The 25,088-nt window shown below is 42.3% G+C and overlaps 1 protein-coding gene across 1 annotated transcript in view; it reads left to right on the top strand.

Annotated features, from left to right (window-relative positions):
- PPP1R18 (protein phosphatase 1 regulatory subunit 18) overlaps positions 1-24,425 on the top strand; it is a 56,469-nt gene extending 32,044 nt beyond the window's left edge. The window contains exons 3-4 of the mRNA XM_089515821.1: positions 18,729-18,936; positions 21,214-24,425. Of these exons, the coding sequence (XP_089371947.1) occupies positions 18,729-18,936; positions 21,214-21,233 (228 nt within the window). The 3' untranslated portion in view covers positions 21,234-24,425. The remainder of the gene's footprint in view (positions 1-18,728; positions 18,937-21,213) is intronic.
- The last annotated feature ends 663 nt before the right edge of the window (positions 24,426-25,088 follow it).

The raw sequence follows: 25,088 nt of genomic DNA, 5'->3' as shown, positions 1-25,088 counted from the left end.
AGAAAAAGAACAACATTACAATCAGTTTTATATTTAGAGGACTAGACAGATTTTTCTGTTACTTTCTATGCCTAAAATTAGAACGTCTAGATATTATTTTTGGATGACAGGTCCCAGAATCCCCCAGCCACTGCAAGATTTTGGACCAAAAGTACCTTTCCCATGTGGCTATGGGGTCTGGGAGTTGCATTTCAAAATGTTTCCTTTCCAAGCTCTGCCTAAAGGACACTGAAATAACAGCAACTGCTCCTGGCCTCTAAATCTATTAAAGAAGAAAGCTTATTGGATATTAATGGATAGGGAATTCTTCAAAGTGGGCATCACCACAAAGAAGTCAGTGTACCTCAACTAGCAGTGGGATATGGACTCATGCAATAGGCTAGTTCTTAATGCTGGAATGCCTTTTTGAAAAGCATTGAGAAAGCTAAAAAAATATGTTAATGCACAGAATGAGTCAGCTTCATAACCACCTTGTGAAGTGGGTTGGTGCGGAGAGATGATGTCTTGCACAATACTCCATTACAGCAAGCTACATGTCTAAATGGAGGAGGGGAGCATTTAAAAACAGCAGCAGGACAAAAAACATGTTCCTCTATGCACCAGCCCGGTTGGTCTTGTATCCTTGCAATCTAATAACTACTGTAGATCAAATTTATAGCTGTTTAACACACTTCTGTCCCTAGCAGGTCTCACCACCCCCAGCTGATATCTCACTTCTTCCGAAAACAGGAAGCAGCAAGCATGTGGGGCAGATATGAGAGGCAGCAAGAGGCCTCTGCATGCTAGCAAGAGTGCCCCAGCTCAGGAAGTGGGTTGCTGTACTTTCTGAAGTAGGAAAGGAAGGACACAACCTTGGCGCAGGGCAGCGAACAGGGGCTATGCATCAGATCTCCGGTTGTCTGCAAAAGGAATTTTGAATAAAATGTGGGGTTGAGTGCAGAACACAGACAGGGTTGTTGGTTTATTGTAATAATAATTATTTATCCAGAGCCCGCATGATGAAGTAGTTGCAATCTTGAACTGGGAGATCCAGTTTCAGGTTTACAATGAGCGATGAAATTTATTGGGTGACCTTGGTTCAATTTCTTTCTCCCCCCCATCCTACCTCACAAGGTCATTGTGAAGATAAAGTGAAGAGGAGGAGAGCTATGTGAGGATAAAAGTGGAGAAATGAGAAAGAACTATTATGGCTGCACCCACATTGCAGAAATAATCCATTTTGACACCGCTTTAACTGCCATGGCTCAATGCTACAGAATTCTGGGAAGTAGGTTTGTGAGAGCTCTTCTGTGTCAGAGAGCTCTGGTGTCACAACAATTACCAGAACTCCATATCATTGAGCCATAGCAGTTGAAGCAGTGTCAAACTGGATTATTTCTGCAGTGCGGATGCAGCCTATGTGATCTTACATTCTTTGGAGGAAAGGCACACTTTTTTAATACAGTTAATCATCCCTGCCTCTTCTCTGTTGTTATCTCTTTTCCCAAAAAAGCAGTCATTGGGCATCTGTGTTACACACATAGTTCCAATTTATAATGAACAGTGTTCTAATAGCAGGATAATTTCCTCTTCTTGTTTTACATTTCATTCAGACACACTGATTCCTCTGCCTTGGAACATTTCATTCACTTATGTTCTTGGCTAGGAGCAAACTATGAGCCAGGATAACGTGGGTTAATCTGTAGGGACTTAATGTGGGTTAGAGATAAGAAGATCCTGTCTCGGGGCAGAGAGTTGGATTAGGTTAGTTAAGTCTTAAACAGTGTGCATGCTGGCATGCTGCAAGAGAACTAGTAGTATGCTAGGGGAAATGAATTAATGACATAATTAACAGTCTCCTGTGAACCCAAAATACCTACCAACAAGGGAAGTTGCCTATTGGGTTACTTTGTGATTTTCATCTGCAGCCTACTCACCTCTGAGGACAAGGAATGAAACAGTTTTATTTTGATCACAGGAAATGGGCTGCTGTCACACTGGAGAAATAAAGCAGTTTGACACCACTCTAACTGCAGGGCTCAATGCTGTGGAATCCTGGGATTTGTAGTTTGGTGAGATATTTCATCTTCCCTGTCAGAGAGCTCTGGTGCCCCACGAAACAGGACATCCCAGAATTCCACAGCATTGAGTCATGGAAGTTAAAGTGGTGTCAAAATGCATTAATTTTGCAGTGTGGCAGCAGCCATGAGGAACCTTTGGCCCTCCTAATGTTTAGATGATATCTCCCACTATTCCATACTGTTGAACAAGCAGAGTGAAGCTGATGGCTTGAAACATCAGGAGGGTTGTTTCATTTTGTCTCTGCACACACTGTAAAGTCACTCCCAAATAAAGAGGGGTGGACAACTTTGGGAGGCTAGGTAGGTAAATTGGTTCTCCCCGAGACTTTGGAGGGCCACATACCTTCCACAATCTTTTGCCTCAAATGCCCCCAAACACCCTAGGGGATAGAAGGAACATTTTAAGCATATTTTAAAGCCACCACCACCACCACCACCATTTTAGGCCCAGGGGGACCTTTCTCAACAAGAAATGTTGCTGTTGCTGTGTGCCTTCAAACTGTGTCTGAGGTATAGCAACCCAAAGGCATGGGGCTTTCTTGGCAAGTTTCATCAGAGGGGGTTTGCCACTGCCATCCTCTGAGGCTGAGAGAGTGTGGTTTGCCCAAGGTCACCCAGTGAGTTTCCATGGCTGAGCTAGATTTGAACCCTAGTCTCCAGAGTCACAGTCTGATAGTCAAACCATGTCACCATGCAAGTTTACTAGTAGTAAACATAAGGAAATTACCTAAAATGGCCCTAAGGGACCTAAAATGGGACAAAAACATGGCAAAATGGCCCAAGGACCCCCTAGTGGGTATTTTAGGGTGTTTTTTTTAATTTTATCCTGCAAATTTCTTTTACCAGGAGCTGAGGTTCATAAAAACAGGCCATCCATTTGCCCACCCACCCTGATGATAAAGGGACAACAGGAAAATTGTCTGTCTTTAGACGGGGCTTCCCATTCACCTTAGTATGAGTCATGCATTTCTGAATCATGTAGAAAACAAGGCGGTTGTGTGTGGTGGTAGTGGATAAGAGTCTCTGAAAGAGAGGCATTCTGACTTCTACAGCTTTAAAAGTAAATATTTGGGGGTGTAAAACTGTGTCTAGTGTTTTGATCCAGGAAAAAAAGGTGTGCTTCAGTTTCCACTCTCCTAGGTCGTGCAGGCTGGAATTCAGTGAATATTTGGAAACTTTTCTAGGCAGTTAAGATCGTCGAACAGCATAAGCAAGCACAAACATTGGGAGAGATTGTGTAATGTCCACATATTTTAGAAAACAGGAATCTACGGGTCTCTGTCCTGGAAAGCCCTCGGCAGTCCAACAACTCCCATCATCCTCAGTGTAGCCTGGATGGGAATCAAGTGCACTCCCTGTGTTTATTAGAATCATAGAATCATAGATTTGGAAGAGACCGCAAGGGCCATCCAGTCCAACCCCCTGCCATGCAGGAAGTCTCAAAGCATCCCTGACAGATGGCCATCCAGCCTCTTGTTTAAAAGCCTCCAAGGAAGGAGACTCCACTACACTCCGAGGAAGGAGTGTGTTCCACTGTTGAACAGCCCTTACTGTCAGGAAGTTCCTCCTAATGTTGAGGTGGAATCTCTTTTCCTGTAGCTTGCATCCATTGCTCTGGGTCCTGTTCTCTGGAGCAGCAGAAAACAAGCTTGCTCCCTCCTCAATATGACATCCCTTCAAGTATTTAAACAGGGCAATCATATCACCTATTAACCTTCTCTTCTCCAGGCTAAACATCCCCAGCTCCCTAAATTATTCCTTATAGGACATGGTTTCCAGACCCTTCCAGACAGTATTCCTTGTTGTTGGCTATGCTGGATATAGTGTTGGGAGCTGTATTTCAACACCATGAGGAGACCACACAATTTCTTCCCCTGGACTAAGTGGTTTTGATTAAAGGCTGTTTTCTGTACTGAAGGTATATGTGTGTGAAGAATCTCCCAAAACTTTTCCAGGCTCTGCTGACTCATTCATATTGCGGAATCTGTGCTCTCTTCTTTCAAACAGGAACCTCTTTTCCTTCTTTTAATTTCTTCCAGTGTACATGGGTTAAAGAGCATTAAGGACTTGAATGTACACTCACTGAAACTAAAGTTAACTGTGAACATGACCACGATGGCAAGCTGGGTCAACTAAGCTCTTAATGCCCATTAACTACCCTGCCATGCTCAAAATCAGAATGGATTTTCAGCAGTGAGCCTCAGGAGTTTATCAGACAAGGGGAATTGGAAGTATAATCCGATGACAATCTGAACACAATCAGAGTTTAACGTTATTGCGTGATAACCCACTACACACAAATTCGGGCAATGGGAAGTCAGTCCGAATGCAATCATGTGGTTTCACGTTATTGCGTGATAGACTGCCACATGCAAATTCGGACAATGGCATGCTATTTTTGGGCAGTGGGGAGCCAGTTCGAATGCAATGCGTATTCACGTAATTGCGCAAAACTAGCGACTTTAAGTGAATGCATTCTGGCCCCACTTTCTTTTCATTCGAATTTAAGAAAAATTTCTCCCGTTTGATAAACTCAGTTTCTCCCTTCCTCCAAAATAAGCACTTGTGGATCCAGCCTGGATCATGGCCATTGCATGCAGATAAGAGAGGCTTATACTGGAGTATAACATGATTGTGGATAAGAAACTATGAATCTGTTGGGAGTACTAAACAAGAAAATGAATTGGGGCTTGGGAAGTATGGGTTCCCTCCTTACACAGCAGCAGAATATGGAAAAGTTGCTTTCTGGACTACAGTTCCCACAATCCCCAAACAGCATGGCTATGTGGATGAGGATTCTGCGAGTCCTGGTCCAAAAGGTAACATTTCTCAACTCTATGCAGCAGATGAGAAGCTCACACTGGAGTTCTGGGACATGGTTTTTCTTTTTAAGTCAAAACATCCCTACAGGTTTGTTGTGAAAATAAATAAATATGTCATCTTGAAAATATATGAACCTTGAACTCTAAGAAAAGATGTTTTACACATAGAGTAACTACAATACAGAGGCATGATTTCATATCCCCACCCTGAATTAATAGGGTCTTCTCTGCACTTCAGAAATAATGCAGTTTGACACTGTTTTAACTGTCATGGCTCAATGCTATGGAATTCTGGGATCTGCAGTTTGCTGTGACATTGGAGCTCTCTGACAGAGAAGGGTAAATGTCTCACAAAACTACAGATCCCAGAATTCCATAGCACTGAGCCATAGCAGTTAAACTGATGTCAAACTGCATTAATTCTGCAGTGCAGATTAGACCCTTGAGTACTGCAAAGCTTAGTAGAGAAGCGCACAGAGTGTTGCAGAGTATATTTAGACCAGGGAGACCCAGGTTTAATTGTTTCTCGGCCAAAAATTGGAAGGCCTATCAATACATGGGCTATTTGCTGCCTTGCAAACCATAGAGATATCCTACAGAGTTCAGAACAGTTACCTTTTGGAACTAGAGCTTATAGAGGCAGCCAGCTCTCTGTGGGATTCTAGGACCTGTAGTGCAAAAAGTAACCTCTCCAAGCATGGATGCTACCTTCGGGGAAAGGATGGGTTAGAGGGGAGAGTAGAAATTGTGTGCTCCTGTGCTGCATGCAGCCCTTGGAGGAAAGGTCCATCTATCCCTTGCTTCCCCTCTGTCTCTCCACCCACGTCCTGCTCCCAAATTCCTTTTAAAAAATCCCAGCAATTTTGGGAAACATAGAAATGCCGTTAAGGAAGAGCATCCAAAACAGCAACAGCCCCAAAATGAACCAGGAGTGATATATGATCAGCTCCAGTTGCCCAAAATGACAGCTACATTGACACACTGTGGCCTTCCAGAACTCTAGAGCAGCCAAAAATCAGGTCACTGGGCTTTGTAGAATACTATGTTTGTAGAATACTATTGCACATGAATTCCAGAAGTGGACTTAGGCAAATCACCCTGAGCCCCATATTTTACCTAGCTTTCAGGGCTGTTGCTAGGATTAACAGTATAATATACTCTGGACATATACTGTACTCTGGTCTAAGGAGCCAGCATGGTTTAGTGGTTTGAGCATTGAACTATGGCTCAGAATAACAGGGTTTGAATCCCTGCTTGGCCATAAAACTCACTGGGTGACCTTGGGTGAGTCACAGTCTCTCAGACTCACAGGATGGCAGCAGCAAACCACCTCTGAAGAAACTTGCCAAGAAAACCCTTCAGGGTCAGCATAAGTCAGAAATGACTTAAGGCACAGAGCAACATTATTCTGGTCTATGGCCTCTGCCACCAGGCAGATGGGTTTTACAGTTCTTGTTAGCATCACAGCCAAACATTAACAGCTGTTCAGCAGCACAGAAATACATTTTATTTGGTCTTTAATAGGCCTGGTTAGATAGTTTCACTTTAGCTAGAAAAAGGTAAGCAGCTGGGAATGGATTGAGAGGGTAAACTTCGTTTTAGCTACCTGCTTGTACAGTTCTCACAGCTACTGGACTGGCAGATGGATCCATGTACCCTCCAACTTTCCCAGTTTGGCAAGGACAGACCTAATTAGTCTTCTATTGCCTCCCCTTTTTTTTCAGCTGCTTTAAAAATATCCCAGTTTCACTCATCTCCTCCCAGTTTCCTCCTACAAACCGAGTTCAAAATGCCCGAACAGTTTTTACTCAACTCAGTAGTGAAGAGAGGAAAGAAGTGGATGGAATCTTGCTCTTCCCAGTAAATTCAGGCAACAGCAAACTGCTGCAGCCTGTCCTACCTTGTATGTTATTTTGCATTACAAACTGTTGCCATCTTGACCAAACTCGAATGTTACTAGACCACAGGTGTCCCAGTTTTTAAGTGTGAAATATGGGAGGGTATAGGATCGTGCATGCAAACTACATGTTGCATTTTTTGTTTCTGCGTTGTCTTCCACTGGCATTACCATGGAGGGAGCAAACACCATAGAATCGTAGAGTTGGAAGAAACCACAAGGGCCATCCAGTCCAACCCCCTGCCATGCAGGAAATCTAAATCAAAGCATCCCTGACAGATGGCCATCCAGCCTCTGTTTAAAGACCTCTAAAAGGAAGGAGACTCCACTACACTCTGAAGGAGTTTGTTCCACTGTCGAACAGCCCTTACTGTCAGGAAGTTCCTCCTAATGTTGAGGTGGAATGTCTTTTCCTGGATCTTGCATCCATTGCTCCAAGTCCTCGTCTCTGGAGCAGCAGAAAACAAGCTAGCTCCCTCCTCAATGTGACATCCCTTCAAGTATTTAAACAGGGCTATCATATCACCCCTTAACCTTCTCCAGGCTAAACATACCCAGCTCCCTAAGTCATTCTTCATAGGGCAGGGTCTGGAAACCAGCTCAGGGACTCCATTTAGCCAGCCCTGGCAAACTGGAGTGTTGGCTCTGAAATAGTCTGGATAGAACTGGTTGTGTAGGGATCCAGTTCTACCAATGCAGGAGCCCATCAATTAAAGCACCTTATTGCTTTTATGCTATAAACCACCTGCTGAATCATTTACCACCAGTAAATCTTAATGTAGGGCACTGATTTGTCAGTTTTTGGTACCAAATGAAGTCTTGGTCTGGAATTGCAGCCAGTTCTAGCTCAGAAAAGTAGATTGAGCTAGGCTATGAGATGTCATGATGATCATGTCTATAGGAATTCCCTGCTTGAATAAGGATTTGAAGAGAGGAAACAGAGCTAGCTTCCAATTTTCCTAGCTCACAGGTGAGCAGGTGTGGCCCTCTAAATGTTTTTTAAGACTACAACTCACATTAGTCCTGACTAGTATAGTGAATGGTGAGGCATTATGAATTGACAGTTCTATATCCGGAGATGGTGCATCTGGAGTTATGTCTCCTTTCTGACTTTATTGTTTTATCTCCATTTCAACCCTTCTGTAAAGTCTCCCTTACTCACCTTTTGCTCTCCTAGAAGCTTTACTGTTCAAAAAAAGACATTGTGCCCTCTTCACAGGCAAATGGGTCTGGCAGAAATGAGATTATAATTAAAGCTAAAAGCAGAGGAGTGGGTAGCCAGCATCCGGCTTTTTCTGCACAGCATTTCCTGGTGATACAAGTGGCTGCTTAAAATGAACCATATCACTGTCTGTGTGCCTGGATTTTTTTATCTTTATTTTTGGTTAATAGCATTTGGTGTAAGAGCCTTGGAGACACATGCAGGAAGGACCTCTGGGTAAAGCTAAATGAAGTCAGACAACAAAGGTGACATTAAAATGAGACTACAGATCAAAGGGCTCACCACCTACGCTATCCTTTGTTAAGAATATGCTGACTGACAAGGTAGAATGGACAATATGGCCTGGATGTATTGCTCCATAAAAAGCAAGACAAAGTTTGGAAAGGTTAATTTTGGATTACAAATCCCAGAATCCCCCAGACAACATGGTCACTTTTGGGTTCTGTAGGATTTGTACTCCAAAATGTAACTCTCAGGCTCTGAGGAAAGTGCATTGTACAGCAGCCTCTCATTCCCCCAGTTAAATGGGATTCCACGCAATAATGGAACTGCACTGAAGGAATAGTACAGTTTGACACCTAACTGCCATGGCTCCATCTTATGGAATCCTAGGATTTGTAGTTTCTTATGGCACCAAAGCCCTTGGACAGAGAAGGCTAAATATCTCACAAAACTGCAAATCCCAGAATTCCATAGTATTGGGCTATGGTAGTTGAAATTATGTCAAACTGCATTATTTCTGCAGTGCAGATTCAGCCTGATCAAACAACTCTCCTGATGTGCAGCTGGTATCTTATGCCAGGAGTAGAATACTCAAGAAGAAGTTAGGCCCAGGTAATATGATTGAGGCCACTGCTATCAAACTCCCATTCACCAAAAGCAGAAAACAAGAAGTAGAAATATGAGCAAATCCAATAATTCTAGTACGTGAACACTTCGTAGAGATGCTTCCAGACTGACAGCTTCTAGTGTTACCAATTTACGGGAGACAGGGGAACACCATGCATCAATTCCATCTTTCCCTCTTTAATGCATTTTCCATAAGGAAAAAAGAAGAGGCGACAGAAAAACATGGGAAGGTTTCAGATAAAAAATGACAGTGTTTTCCCCGTGCTCTAAGACTCCATGTTTGTTGCTGTGTGCCTTCAGGTTTTTTCTGAGTTCCATGATCAAGCTGGGAACTGAACCCTGGTCTCCAGAGTCGTATGCCACACTGCTCCAGTGTCAAAGCAAAGCATAGCATTGAGCCATGGCAGCTAAAGTGATGTCAAACTATTATTTTGCAGTACGGGTGCAGCCTTAGTAATTCTTGCAAAGAAAACCCCGTGACAGGTTTGCCTTTGGGTTGCCATAAGTGAAAAAATGTCTTCAAGAACTGCAACAACATCAGGCCCTATATGGCTCTATGTATCAGAAGCCAAAGAATTTTGTACAGAAGTTGGAGTTGCACCCAGGTTCTGCTGGCAGGCTTCCCATGGGGAACTGACTGGCCCTTGTGCAAACAGAATGTGTTTGGCTCTTTATTATGGCTCTTCTTGTGATGTTATGCTAGCTTGCAGGGTTGTTGTGAGTACCATCAAGGGAGCAAGGAAAATCATATAAATATAATATAAATATCTTACAGAAAGTGTTCCCCAATAGGTTTCACTGTGTCTTTCAAAAGCTGGATGGAGATGCTCTGTTCCTTCTTCCATCTTTTTTTAAAGCTGGTGAACAAGCAAGCAAGGCTTCCACTTGGCACCCTTGCTGTCCATCACTCTGCCAAGGGAAATTCTCTTGGCCACTTCCCTAGCATCATTCTGCTAGCAAGCAATGGCATTCTTTAAAAAGCTTTTGCTGGCAGTCAGCACAGCTAATAATACCATTAAGTCTGAAATTGTTTGGAGGGCTTATTATTTGACTGATTTTAGGGTGTGTTCTTCTATTACCTTTGTTGTGGCTGCTTTTATTTCTTATTTTTACTGCTCTTTGTGTTTGCTCCAGTGGCTTTGATATTACTGACTAATTAAATAGACAGTAGCTTTACACCTCTCCATTGACGCCCCCTTGTCGTGGGGGAGAGGGTCCTACTATTTTTTATGGTGGTTTTTTTAAAAGATTAAAATGTCTGGCTTTACTCAGTGTTAGTGAAGAGTTGGATTGGTTTGAAATGTCTGAAATGTTTTATGTCCTCTCAGATTGTTGTTGTGGACCCTCAAGTCATTTTGCTGTATGGTGATCCTAAAGACGAACCTATTACAAGGTTTTCTTGGCAAGTTTTTCCAGAGGGATTTTGCCATTGCCTTCCCTCTGAGGCTGAGAGCATGTGACTTGCCCAAGGCCACCCAATGGGTTTAGATGGCCATGCCAGGATTTGGACCCTCCAGCGTCATAATCCAATGCTCAAACCATGAAGCCACATGGGCTCTCTTCCTCTTAGATACCCCTGGACAGAGCAGCAACTTATAGGCCACTTTTCAGTTCCACATGCGTCCTCCAAAGCGGCTCCTACATATAATAAAAACAAAGGGTGCATCTACACTGTAGAAATAATACAGTCTGACAACACTTTAACTGGCAGGGCTCGATCCTATGGAATGCTGAGATTTGTAGTTTTGTGAGACACCAGACCTCTTTAGCAGAGAAGGCTAAAGACCTTGTAAAACTACACATCCCAGGATTCCATTGAATAGAGCTACAGCACTCAATGTGGTGTCAAACTGCATTATCTCTACAGTGTAGATGCACCCAAAATCAATGAAATCTGTCTCTTAAAAGGGTGCAAACTGAGCAACAGATTCCTAAAACAGCTGGTTGGATGCTTCTGTGAAAGGCATGAATGTCCCTATGTCCACACAGTTGTTTATTGAGAGGTATATTTAACAATTACTGGTACATCTTCTAGCCATTGGTACACCTATCCTTCATGAATTCTGTTGAAGGATAAAGGATATGTATAATTCAGGGATGGAATTCAACATGGCTCTTGGCAAACCTGAACTACTTATTTATTTCAAAAATCCAGAACCAGCCCACCTAGTTATGATTATCTCACTGTTTCAGTATAATGAAAGTATGACTTGTTTTAGGTTCTCACATTTATCCTTTTACTTGTGATAGGTTAAAAGAAAACAAAAGAACAAGGCACACTCTACTGTTAGCCTGAGGTGGCTGCTTTAGGTAGCGGATTTAGATGTCACAAAAAGGGCAGAAAATTGTTAGTAATTAAATTTGTTTTTATTGTATTCTCATGCCAGGGAGAGAGAGAGAGGTACTTATGGGATTTTCTGTCTAATGTGCCAAAATAACTTGGCTGGCTTAAGATATTATTTACCTTGAGTTGGGTGAGGATTTTCTGCTTTGCCTCAAGCTGCAAAATGTCTCTGGCCAGGCTAACAGAACTATAATAGGACACACATACTGTATACATGCTGCCATATATTTTATGACTTGGGCTGCATCCAGACTAAGGTTTTATTCAAGACAGCTTGTGGTCCAAATCAGGAGCCCAAATTTTCTGGAGTATCTCCCTACTCCAGTCATGAGTCAACTACATTTTTATGTCTTATGAGAGCCAGCGTTGTGTAGCAGTTTGACCGCTGGACTACTCTGGAGACCAGGGTTCGATTCCCAGCTTGGCCATAAAACCCACTGGGTAACTTTGGGCAAATCACATGCTCTCAACCTCAGGGGAAGGCAAAGCCAAACCCTCCAAGTAAACCCCATGATAGGTTCGCCTTAGGGTCAGAATAAGTCAGAAATGACTTGAAAGCACACAACAACAACAATTAAGAGTTTAATCCAAAGGCTGACATACCTATGAAGAAAATGCAACCAAGGAAATGCAGCTGAGCATGCTCTGTCCTCCTTGTTGTTTCCAGAATTCCTTCCTCCCTTAGATTCTTTTTAACCACTATATCTCTGCCACTTTAAATTGGTTACAACTTTCCTTTTGTAGGAAAGTTGAAATTTTGTCCAAATAGAAATCCACTTTGAAGATCAATATGATGTTGCTATATGCTAGTCTTCCCCGAGCTGCTGCCATCCAGTTGCTTTGAATTACAGTTCCATCCATCCCTGACCCACAGGGCAGAGGTCATGCTTGCTGACAATGAATGGGTTTGCAGCCTAATGCAACTAGAAGATGCCATGTAGGGGGAAACAGCTATATATGTTGAGTCTTCCTTATCCAAAATGCTTGGGGTCAGAAGTGTTCTGGACCTTGGCTATTTGTTTTTCTTCAGATTTTGGAGTAGTTGCATATACATAGTAAGTTATCTTGGAAATGGGATCCAAGTATGAACATAGAATTCATGTATGTTTCACATATACCTTATAAACATAGCCTGAATATAATTTCTTACATAATACTTTAAATAATTTTGTGCACGAAACAAAGTTTGTGTACGAATCATCAGAAAGTTAAGGTATCACTATTGCAGCCACCCATATGGGCAATTTGGGATTTTGGAGTTTTTGGAGTATTTGGATTTTGGATAAGGGCTGTTGATGTTAATGTTAATGAAAAAACATTCCACATTAACATTAGGAGCAACACCCTGACAGTAAGAGCTGTTCGACAGTGGAACACACTCCCTCGTAGAGTGGTCGAGTCTCCCTCCTTGGAGGTCTTTAAGAATAGGCTGGATGGCCATCTGTCAGGGATGCTTTGATTGTACGTTTCTGCATGGCAGAATGGGGTTGGACTGGATGGCCCTTGTGGTCTCTTCCAACTCTATGATTCTATGATGTTATTAACTGCCCTCAAGTTAACTTAAACTCATGGTGCTCCTGTGGATGAGACATCTTCAAGTCCATCTGTCTTCAGCTTCTCTGCTCATGTACGGCAGGCCCAGGCCCATGTCTTCCCTGATTGAGTCTAACCATCTGGCATGTGGTCTTTACCTCTTTATGCTGCCTTCCACTTTTCCTAGCATCCTTCTCTTTTCTTTATTTTTTCCTCATGATGTGGGCAAAGTACAACAGCCTTGGTTTAGTCATCCTCGCTTCCAGAGAGAGTTCAACCTTTATCTGTTCTAGAACTCATTTGTTTGTCTTCTTGGCCCTCCACAGTATCCTAAGCACTCTTCTCCAGCACCACATCTAAAATGAACTTATTTTCTTCCTATCATCTTTTTCACTGTGTAGCTTTCACATCCATACATGGTGATGGAAGAATACAATAGCTTGGAATATCCTCACTTCAGTGATCAGTTATGTCTTTGGATTTTATGATCTTGTCCAGTTCTTTCATAGCTGCCTTTCCCAAGCCTAGTCCTCTTCTAATTTCTTGACTGGGATCTCCATTCTGATCAGTATTTGAGCCAAGGTATGTGAACGGGGTTTGACTCTTTCAGTTCCTTCATTGTCTAGGGTGAATTCTTGTGGATTTTGTGAGGGAGCTTAGCCCCCCAAAAGTAACTTTATGGAATGGCAAAAATGAGTGACGGCTAAAAAGGCTGCCTCTTTTTGGTCTGTGGTGTTTCACATCCCACTCACATCTGGCTCATCTTCTTTCACTGAGCATCCTCTCCCTTCTGACGCCAACCTCTCCATGCCCCCCTCCTCCGTGCCTTGCATTTCCTTCCTCCTCACCACAGCTGCCATGCCCCACCCAAGGCCTGCCTCCCTAAAGAATGCACCAGGCCTGAGTCACCCACTCTGCTCTTAAATAAAGCCCAAAACAGCCTTGGCAGGGGAGCAGGGACTAGGGCAGCTGTTGCTTGATCCTCCATTGCAAAGTCTAGAGACAACCTTTCAGGACCTCCCTTTCTCACGCTCATGGGGAAAAGGGGAAATGTTTGGTTCTCCTCATGTAAAGAAAGTACGATAGATGCCTTGTTGTACAGTTGGCCCTCCATGTTTGTGGCTTTGACATTTGCAGATCTGATTATTCGTGGATTTGATTAATATACTCTCTCTAGGAATTTCTAGTCCTCCAGCAGGCCTCTACCAAAATTTGGCCATAGTGTCACACTGGCAAAGCTAGAGTTTCCTAGAGAAAATCCTTGTCTAGGCATCTGTAGGTACTCTAGTGAACCTTGGCTGGATGTAGGTCACAGTCATGCCAGAGGACCTAGAGATTCCTAGAGAGGTGTTCTCTCAGGTAAAAAGAAGGTGATTTTTTAATTTGTGTTTTTTCCCCTCACTTTCATGGGGGTTCTGTGCCCCTAACCCCAGTGAGTGTGTAAAGTCTACTTTATACAGTACTTGTCTGGAGGATTTGGAGTTCATTATGTACATTGCACACTACATTGTGTTATTTGGGGTAAACAGTATGGAGACCCAGTGTGTTGTAGTGGTTTAAGTGCAGGAGTACGACTCTTGGAGATCAGGGTTCAAATCCCCACTTGCCATGGACCATGGGCAAGTCACACTTTCTGAGCCTAAGAGGAAGGCAATGGCATATCTCTAAGCAAATCTTGCCAAGAACACCCTTGGATAGAGTTGCCATATGTCAGAAACAACTTGAAGACAAACAACAAATTTATATTCTGGCTGTTCTGCGGTTATTCCATTCCCTCTTAAGAGTCCTTCACTATACAGGTCTGCAGAAGCTACTGGATACAATTACAACGTTATTCCCCATTACTTTGAGATTTACTTTGGAAAGTACAGCACCCCATTTAAGAGTTTCCCTCAGCCGGAGAGGAAGGCAATGGCAAACCTCCTCTACCAAGAAAGACCTGATAGGGTTCCCATAACTTGGAAACAACTTGAAGACACACAGTAAAATAAACTGCCTCTGGGTGATGGGCTCTCCTTCTTTGAAGATCTGTAAACAGCCATCTGTGGAGAATGCTTTACTTGTATATTGTTGCACAGCAGGGGGTTGGAGATGGCCCTTGGGAGCCCTTCCAAATCTGTGATTCTAAGAGACTGGCACAGAACTTGACACATTTCTGTAAAATGCTGTTAAAGTAATTAGGAATGGTTACTTATTGCACCAAAAAGTAACTTTATCCCCACTTGCTAATTTGCTTTTGAAAAGTGACTTTGGGCCAAAACACACTGCAAAAATAGTCCACTTTGAGATCAATTTAACTTCCCTGGCTCATAGCTAGGGAATTCTGAGAACTGTAGTTTTGTGAGACATTTAGCCTTCTCTGCCAGAGAGTTCTGGTGCCACAACAACCTACTTTTCCCAGGATTCCCTAGCATTGAGCCAGGGCAGTTAAAGCATTCTCAAATTGTATTATTTCTGTGGTTGGTTTTGACCCTTTGTTATGAGCTTTTCAGGCCCCCTTCAATAACTCACCGTAGGCAACTGTCTTGCTTGTAATTTGTTGCTACTTCCACACTGCAGAATTAATGCAGTTTGATACCACTTTAGTTGTCATGGCTTCACTTTATGGAATCCTGGGATTTGCAGTTTGTTGCAGCACCAGTGCATTCAGACAGAGAAGGCTAAACAGCTCACAAAACTACAAATCTCAGCATTCCATAGCACTAGTTAACCTGGTGACAAACTGCATTCATTCTGCAGTATAGATACAGCCTGAGAGAGCAATAGTAGTTTACAAATTTGTAATCTACATTATGCCTGCTTTGCAAAAAACAAAAAAACAAGACAAGAGTTGCATGGTACTTTAAAGCCCAGAAAATGTCACTGTGGCATAAGCGTTCACAGGCCAGAGAGCCCATTTTGTCAGACAATACTATTATTTTCTTGCTCTGCAAGGCCAGTGTAATGCATTGGCTCTCCTCTAATCCCTATTCAGCCATGAAACTCTGGGGCAAATTAAATGTGACATGGGAGATCCTACACAAATCTCACATATTATCTTTTTTGTTTTTGTTTTAAATCAAAGCAGTCATGTCACTAACTGAGGCCATGACACTGTAGAAAAAGGGGTTAACCCTTTTCTCAGGAAATATTGTGTTTAGACTTAGGTCCCATCTCCAAGATATCTCATTGTGTACGATTATGCAAATACAAGTTTTCCAGAATCCAAATAAAATAAAATAAATCCAAAACCCCAAACATTTCTGGTCCCAAGCATTTCAGATGAGGGAGACTCCAACTGTATTTTGCACGTGTAGCATTTTTATAAATACTGTACTTTTCATTCATGTACAACCAGACCCTGCTCAGAACGGCAGCTTTCTCTCAGACACTTCATGAGCTCAGTGTTCAGACACCTGCCCTGTCAGCAAAGCACACTAATTATATATTAAATTCATATATATCCTAATTACCCCATAAAGCTCAGATGGCTACCTTGAGGAAATCACAGCCTCTCAGTCTAACTGACTTCAGAGAACTGTTAGTATAAAAATGAGGGCTGGAGTAGAAAGAAAAATATGTGCAATACCTTCAGCTCCAGGCAGTAAATAGAATAGAGTTAATTCGCATACATCTGGTTGGGGGAAACATAATTATTGTAAAGAATGTGATGCATTGCAATGGCTATTTTGGATGTTACACAGGGCCTGGCCAGAGAATCTGAGTTTTATGGAGCCTTTTGACATTACAGATAGAGAGCTATGCTTCTACTTAAACTGCCACAGCAACATCCTGTGGTTTGTAGTTTGGGGAGGCGCTAAAGTTCTCTGGTGGAGAATTCTAGTCTGCCTGAGGCACCCCTCTTTTCTGGAGTTGTTGTTCATTGTTGTTACTTGCCTTCAAGTCGTTTCTGACTTATGGCGATCCTAAGGCAGGGTTTTCTTGGCAAGATTTGGTTAGAGGGGGGTTGCCATTGGCTTCCCCTAAGGCTGAGAGAGTGTGACTTGCCATCCTTTTAAACTTGCCATCCACATTCCACCCCTCCAGGCAACTTGACTTGCCAGACCTTTAGCAGTCAGTAATTCTTATCTCCACCCAGCTGTCAACAAGTTTGGACTGTCCCATTTCTGCAGATAAAACTGATGCTAAAGGGCAGAGGAGTTGGCCAAGCAAAAAGTGTTCCGTCCCCCGCAAGGACATGCACACTGGTCAGCAGCCTTGGATGTGAACACCCTGCTCCACCCCTATCTGGGTCATTAATAGACTTCAGTTAATTGAGATCAGCTTGGATTAATTCCCATAGGAACCGGTTGGGAAGAAGATAAAATCAAGTACCCTCTATGTTGCTAAACCCTAGCTCTAGGGACTGGGAAGGAATCCCAAGTATAAGCACAGTCTGCTGAAGACACTTTGCTGCCTGAGATAGAAGTATCTGTGTTGGCACCAGAGGCAGGAATTCCCATGGGTGCCCCTCGCTGTCAGTAAAATGAAATCATAATTAAATACCAATTTCCTTTCTTTCTTTCTTTTAATCAGCTTGTATTTACTGCCTGAGACCGCCATCTCATTCTGCCTAGTGGTTATAAACCTTATCCGGAATTCTGAAATCCAAAATATGTGTAAAATTACCTTCAAGCTATGTGTATAAGGTGCATATGAGACATCAAGGAGTTTCGTGTTTAAACTTGGGTCCTATCACCAAGATAGCTCATTATGAACATAGAGGCAAATATAGGTATTCCGAAGTAAACAAAACCCAATATATCCAAAACATTTCTGGTCCCAGGCATTTTGGATAAGGGAAACTCAGCTTCTGTGTTTATGTGTGTATTAAATAGCATGTAGAGTTTAAACTTGGGTTTCATCTGTAATATATTTAATTATGTATGTACAAATATTCCAAAATCCAAAACACTTTTAGTCCCAAACATTTTGGATAATTGCAGAGGTAATCCAGTTTGAGACTGCTTTAACTGTCCTGGCTCAGTGCTAAGGAATCCTGGGAACTGTAGTTTATTGTAGTTTATCTGACAGAGAAGATTAAATGTCTCACAAAACTACAGCTCTCAGGATTCCCTAGCATTGGCCCAGGGCAGGTAAAGCAATCTCAATCTTAAACAGATAGGTTGATAAAATGTATCCTTGCTTGAATCCCTTACCAATTGGAAAATACTCTGTTTAACCATATTCTGCCCTAATGGTGGTCTCTTGTCCTGAGTACAGGTTACACATTAGGATAATAAATTGTAATGGTACACCTATTTATTTAAGAGCAATCTATAGTTTTTCACGATCTACGCAAACAAAGGCTTTGCTATAATCCATAAAGCATGGGGTCATTTTCTTCTGAAATTCTTTGGTACACCTATTTATTTAAGAGCAATCCATAGTTTTTCATGATCTACACAAACAAAAGCTTTTCTATAATCCATAAAGCATGGGGTCATTTTCTTCTGAAATTCTTTGGTGTGTTCCATTATCCAAGACATATTTGCAGTATGATCCTTTGTGCCTTTTCCTCTTCTGAACCCATCTTGGACATCTGGCATTTCTCACTTCATAGATGGTAAAAGTCTTTGTTATAGAAGTTTGAAAATGGGAGATTAATCCAGTGGTCTTGTGGCTACTGCATTCTCTGGTGTTCCCTGTTCTGAGGGCTGGAATGTATATTGAGCATTTCAGATCTGTGGGCCATTCTTTTATTTTCCATATTTGTTGACAGGTTTTAGTGTGAATTTGAGTAGATTATGTCTGTAGCTTGAAGCAGCTATATTGGTATGCCACCTGTTCCTGATGGTTTATTTCTCTCAAGTACTTTGAGAGTAGCTTGCTGAGAGTTGATGGGAATTGATGAGGGATGGTGGGGATTGCAGTCCCAACAATATCTGGAGAGCTATACTTTGCCAATCATGATTTAATGTGAGAATGGTCTAGTTTGCACAGCCTGGAAAAGAGGGAGTGGGCAAGAATAGAGCATGCAGAGGGTTTTGGTATCTGACAATTTCTCTCTTCTTTCATGCAGCTAAAGATCTCCTTCAGTGAGAATCAGCTGGAGAGGACCTTCCAATACCCATCAGAGGGCTCCCTGTTGGAGGAGTTTGGGCCTCCTGAGGAGTCAGAGTCCCTGACTTGCACCAATCCCCATGGGGATGAGGAAGAAGAAGAGGAGGAGCTGCTGCTGCTTCATCGTGGCCTCCCAGGCCTGCTGAGGACCAAACCCCTCATTGTGGGTGAGTGCCTGGAAGCCTCTGGAGATGCCTAGATCACAGCTGACTAGCAAACACATCACTGCAGCTCTTCCCACACACCACAGCAAATTTAGGCTCTTTTCTTTCACCTAGAATCTCAGATCAGAGTGAAACAAGTAGTTTTGCTGATATGGGGAGAGAGGAAAAGCCTTGTTCTCACAGAGAGCTAAACCATCACACTGAAGTTTTTTGTGGTTTTTTGGGGCGATGTGGCCATGTTCTAGAAGAGTTTCTTCCTGACGTTTTGTCAGCATCTGTGGCTGGCAAAATGTCAGGAAGGAATTCTTCTAGATAGAACATGGCCACATAGCCCGAAAAACCACAAAAAAACTATGGATGCTGGCCATGAACACTGAACCTCTCCATGGCTATTGCTAATCTGTACGGCTTGAGATGGCAACTGTTGCCCTACATACAAGACTCAGACACACATAGAGAAGCATCTTTAGCCATTATTCCGGGTTTCCTTCCCCCCTTTCCAATATGTTAGGGGATTCCAGGGGTGGCAAGGAGAGCAATATAAAAGGCTATTATTCTGACAGGCTTTTGAGAACAAAAAGTTTTAAAAGAAAGAGGACTAGACTCTCGGCAATGACCCAGCGTTCCTTTTCAGTTGCTGTTCCTAGACTCTGGAATGACCTGCTGGACGAGATCCATCAGATTACTATCTTGGAAACTTTTAAGAAGGCTATTAAGATGGATCTCTTCTGGCAGGCCTTTCCAGACTAGACCACCTCCATTTACCAGCCTCCCCCCCCCCCCCCCCCGCTCCACTTTTTCCTCCTCTTTTCTCCATCCTCATTTCCATCCTATCTGGACCCTGCTATAAACTTTCTACAAATCTCCTACCTAGTTTAACTGTTATTTTATACTATTGTTTTAATGTCCTTCTGGTTTAATCTCCTTTTAGTATTACTATGTTTTTTTATATTGGGGGGGAGGATAGTGTTTTTTTAGAATGTTTAACTGTATCTTGTTTTATTGTTGTAATCCACTTGGATTCCAAGTGATTAAGGGGAATATAAATATTATTGTTGTTGTTGTTGTTATTAAAGAGGACGCTGTACTGTTTTAATTGTACTGTTTCTAAATGGGCTTATTATTTTAATTGAATGTTTAAAATTGTTTTTAAGGTTTTTAATAGTTTAATTCCATTTTAATGTTTATCTTTAATATGTCTTAACTATAATGTATCTCTTACCTTGAGTACAAAATTATATCCCTGACGTTATGGCCAATTTGTGTGAATAATTTTTAAAAGATGGGAGAATTCAGTGTGGTTTAAAATTAGTTCTCCTACTTGCCAGTGATGCAGTCAAGTCTTTTAGTCCAAGTCTCAAGTTTCTACCTTCAAGCCTCAAGTTGAGTCAAAGGTCCTTGCAAGATGCAGTACTTTCAAGCTGAGTCTCAAGTCTGGGACCCAACGTTTAACAGAAATAAGGAGGTGGGGTGCATTTCTCAGAGGAACAGCAAGTGCATTAGGCAATGGGGTTGAGGCAGGGCATGAGGTCTGCTTGGCAGCCTGTCCCCGCTGCACATCAGAGGAGCCTTATCAATTTTTTCAAAAGCTTTAGAAAGATCCTTCTGCCTCAAGCCCATTGCCTAACACATGTTCTATTCCCGTCTGAGAAATGTGTCCAGCACTTTGGGGGTATGTCTTGCCTGCTGCTCAAAGTGAATGCAACAGCAAGCCAGTCACTAAAAATGTTATCAGGTCAACTCAGGTCACTGTGTAATTTTTGCCAAGTCAAATCCAGGTTAAGTCATTGAAACATCTTGAGTCTGACTTAAGTCCAAGTCAGTTGACTCAAGTCTACATCACTGCCATTTTCACCTATGGGAACTGTCTCTTCATAGAATTACAGAGCTGGAACCGTTCTTAAAGGTCATTTAATCCAGTCCCTGCTAAGACAGGAAATCATAGTAAGTTGTCTGAATTCAAGATGGTGGTAAGAAGCAGTACTGTTTCTGCTGTGTCAAACTGAATCTGTGGGCAAGTATCTACCATTTTTGGTCAATTTTTTTTTGTAGGGGGGAGGAGGAGGAGTTGTTTCTGCACAGTGCACAAATTTTAGGGTGTGTATGTTGGAATTCTGGATGAAATAGGATTAAAGGGGTATTTTAAAAACCTCATATTGAAGCTCCATCTAGTGTCTCTTTTGCAGAACTGCAGGGGTCCTTGTTTCTGTCTGGGTTCAGCAGAGCATAAATTTTGTACTTTTCCCCTTTCACTGATGTTCTTCCTCTTCCCCTTTCCAGATGAATCCTGTCGGCGGTAACCCCATGCATCTTCCTCCATGTCTGGGAAGGGTGGAGCATATCTAAGTCTTCATGCCATATTCCAGATTCTTCAGCTGGACCTTAATTTAATTCCATCTTCCAGCAACCACCAACACCAAGGAATGAAGCAGGGACCAAAAAAAAAAAAAAAAGACTTTCCAGTCCTGCCTTTTCCCTAGGGCTCTGGATATGTTTCTTCCATGGGGAGGAGAAAGACAGTTTTGAAAATACCTTTCATGGGGTATTTGTTTTGTATTTTTCACCTCTTAAGACTCTGGCACTGAAAAGACGACCTCAGAGACACCATCACCCCTCCAAAAGACTACCTTGAATCTAGATAGCAGCGGCACTCAGAATCATAGGAGATGCTGCTTACTCTCAATGTGTTGAGAGGCAAGTCTCAACTACACGGGTTTGATTCAGAGACCCTTTTTCCTATCCCTACACACAGCCAGCCAAATGCAGCTGAAATATATTTTTCTGTACTACCAGCAGAGGAAGCACTGAACTTTGTCTACACACTTCTCTGGAGTTGGCTGTTTCCAACAAGGGCTAATATTGTTATCATATTTTCCCGCTTCCTGCTGTCATCCAAACCACATTTGATACCCTCACTGGGCTGAGGGACTTTCTGTAATGCCCAGACCTTTTTTGGAGGGGCAAAGAATTTGGATATGTCTGAATATTAAAGAAAGGAGGTGGCAACATTTCTAAGAGCAGCCATATGGATGGAGGGATAGTGGATGTAGGGAGTCTCTAGCATTGAGAGAAGCAATTATCTTGCACACAACATGTCAGTATTAAGGAGGGCTTTGTTGTTATGAGGTGCGGAGGGGGGCTTCCAATTGTTCTCTCTGTTTCTCTTCTCCGAGCCATTCTGGAGCAAAGGCAAATCAGTATGGTTCTAGTTATTAATGCAAGAGCTGTGAGTAGGCATGCAACTGGGCAAACAGGGAGGGGTTCTGGTTATTATTAAAATAGGAGCACTTGGTATTAGAGCATGGGCAAATGAGAAACAGCTCTCTCTGCATGTGGATAGGGCTAGTTGCCATTTGAAACTTTATCCCACTTTTTCTTTTTCTAAAAAAAATTCAGGCAGAGGTAGTTGTGTTAGAGACAGTCAAGCTTGGTTTTGGAAGCATAAAAGGGGGAGGTGGCAGTCTGGAGATTTTCAACAAAGCAGAGGCAAGAGAAAAGGACAACATCCCATCTTAATCATGTCCTTTTCCCATTCAGGATTCAGAACTCATGTGGGATTGGATGAACAAATGGCATGAAGTTGGATGAATAGCATCGGGTGAACAGTTAGAAAATGAAGTGATATTTTGACACATAGGTTTTTTAAAAAAATAATTATTCTGCAAACTGTCTCAGCGAGTTATTTGCCATTGTTCACTGCATGGTGTTTTCAAGTGGGGGAAAAGCAGACCCAAGGACTAAACTAGGAGTGGCTTTCCAAAAATGATTGAATGCAGAATAATCACAGATTCAAAATACTGACAATTTTCCACAGCTGAGGTCAGGGTTTTGGGAAGCCTCAGGCAAAAGACCACTAGAGGACCCTTCCATCAGTGAGGGGCAGATCAAGTGAGTGATGCAAACTGAGGCAATGCTACAGATTCCTCTGCTCATGTGACTGGCTGCAAACAAACCAGACAAGCATGGTTGCCCTTGATGTGTGTTTCTCAACATGGCACTCACTTCCATTCAATGATGGCAATAATAACCTGAGTAAGGAAGGAAAGGCCATATAATGTGTTTTGTTTTACAGTCTTACCAGTTTCTCCAGTGGTCCTGGTGGACTTGAAATAGAGCCAACTTAGGGATCGACATCATTGGGTCGATGACTGAGAGCCATCTTGATGTTCCTCCTCTTAGTTGCCACTGCCTAAACATCTACGTTTTCTCTGCCAATAGACATGAGTAGGAATGGGAAGCAGTTTACCTCTGCATCTGTTTGGGTGACCATCTGTCCTGAGCCTGTGGGCAAGCTTATTACCATTGGCAGCTACACTAAGAAGGTGGTGAGCCTACTGGTGGAAGTACAGTGGTCCCTCCATATTCACTGGGGTTAGAGGTAAAGGACACCCGTGAATATAGAAAAAATGCAAATTAAATAAACACTATTCTTTTTACCTAAGAAAAAATCTCTCTAGGAATCTCCAGGTCCTCCAGTGCAATTCTGTAGGCACCTTCTGCCAGAGGTTAATCATAGAATCATGCTGGAGGACCTACGAATGCCTAGAGAAATGTTTTCTCTAGAAACACTTAGACTCTCCAGCACAACTTTATGGTCAACTTCCAGCACAGTTGCACTGGAGGACTTAGAAATTTCTAGAGAAAACATAATCAAAACTGCAAATAAACAAATCCACAAAAGTCAAAGCTGCAGTTGTGGAGGGCCAACTGTAGTAGGCTACAGAGGACAATTTGTTAAAGCCACTCCAAAAGAAACAAAGAAACCCTAGATCTGCCCCACAGCCCTAGCAAATACCTCCCAGGTCCATTCTGTGGAGCTCACAATGCAAAATAATAATAACAATTATTATTATTATTATTATTATTATTATTATTATTATTATTATTATTAGTCTCATTGAAGGTCTCTAACTAAGCTGGAAATGACCAGTCCAATTGGTGGTTATCTTTAAATTCTTGAGTGGGAATTCCCCAGATAACTGCTTAATTAAATGGCTTGAGAAATGGCACACAATTCATTTGCAGGAAAAGGTGTGACCTGAGAGAATGTGTTACTGATGCAGGTATGAGAGGAGAAAGTGATGGTAGGAGCACAGTGTTGAAAGGAGTGCGGACTGAAGGAATGAAAGTATGAATGAGTGGAAGGAAGAAGCACAGATGGGGAGGAGTGAAACAAATTACACATTCCTTCTATATCTTTCTCTTCCTTGCTAATTTATCTTGTTATTGTGCATCATTTTTATTATCATTCTCCTTTTTATTTTGCACTGTGGGAACAGCTATGCCTGGAGCCCATGAATAAGTGAATGAATGATTGAAAATGGAGAACAGTTCTTTCTTTGAAGAGGAGAAGCGGTTGGCAAAGATTGGCGTATGCGGGCCAGGGCTGAAGCAGCTGTGTCCAGCCATTTCCATCAGTGTTTTTTATACGTAATTATTGTTGTTGTTGTTATTGTTATTAACAATAAACCAGAATGATGTTGCACGTTGAACTAAGAGTCCTCCACTGTCCTGTTTGTTAAATGGCAACTTCAGATGGCAAACTTCTTCCGAATCATTGATGCTGGGGACAAAATAAGAGGAAAGCCACCTCCCTCTCGCCCTGCTTCACTGAAACAGGTGGTAGGCAATGATTTGAAACAAAATACTCCAACAAAGCATATCTGCAATTTTGTTGTCATCGTTATTTACAGTCACATTGATTTCATCTTAATCCTATGAACAAGGGACCTCCAAAGGGCTCTTGGAGATCACCAGCAACCCTGCTCAGGTCTTGCAAACAGGGCTCTAGCTTTCCCGATTGAATCTGTCCATTTGTAACGCAGTGTCCCTCTTTTCCTTTACCAAACATTATAATATTTTCCTGTGGGTCATGTTGTCTCATTACACAGTGCGCCTGCGGCATACGTGAGTGTGCCATACACAGGTTTAACCTTACATGGAAGGCAAGCTCCGTTTAAAACAATAGCTCATGTGCCCACCGTGTGCATGCCCCGCTGCGCACAGAAGCGTGCTCCCATTATTTTAAACATGACTTGAGCATACACATTTCGCCCTTAACATGGGGGGTCTGGAATGGATCCCCTGTGTATGGGAAGGGCCCACTGTATGTTCAAAGTAAAACAGTCTTATGTTTAGTCATCTTAGCATCTAGT

Source organism: Sceloporus occidentalis, unplaced genomic scaffold, assembly GCF_023333645.1.
Source record: "Sceloporus occidentalis isolate IW3139 unplaced genomic scaffold, rSceOcc1.0.p SCAF_1, whole genome shotgun sequence".
NCBI classification, from domain to species: Eukaryota; Metazoa; Chordata; class Lepidosauria; order Squamata; family Phrynosomatidae; genus Sceloporus; species Sceloporus occidentalis.
This window is presented reverse-complemented; position numbering and strand designations above follow the sequence as displayed.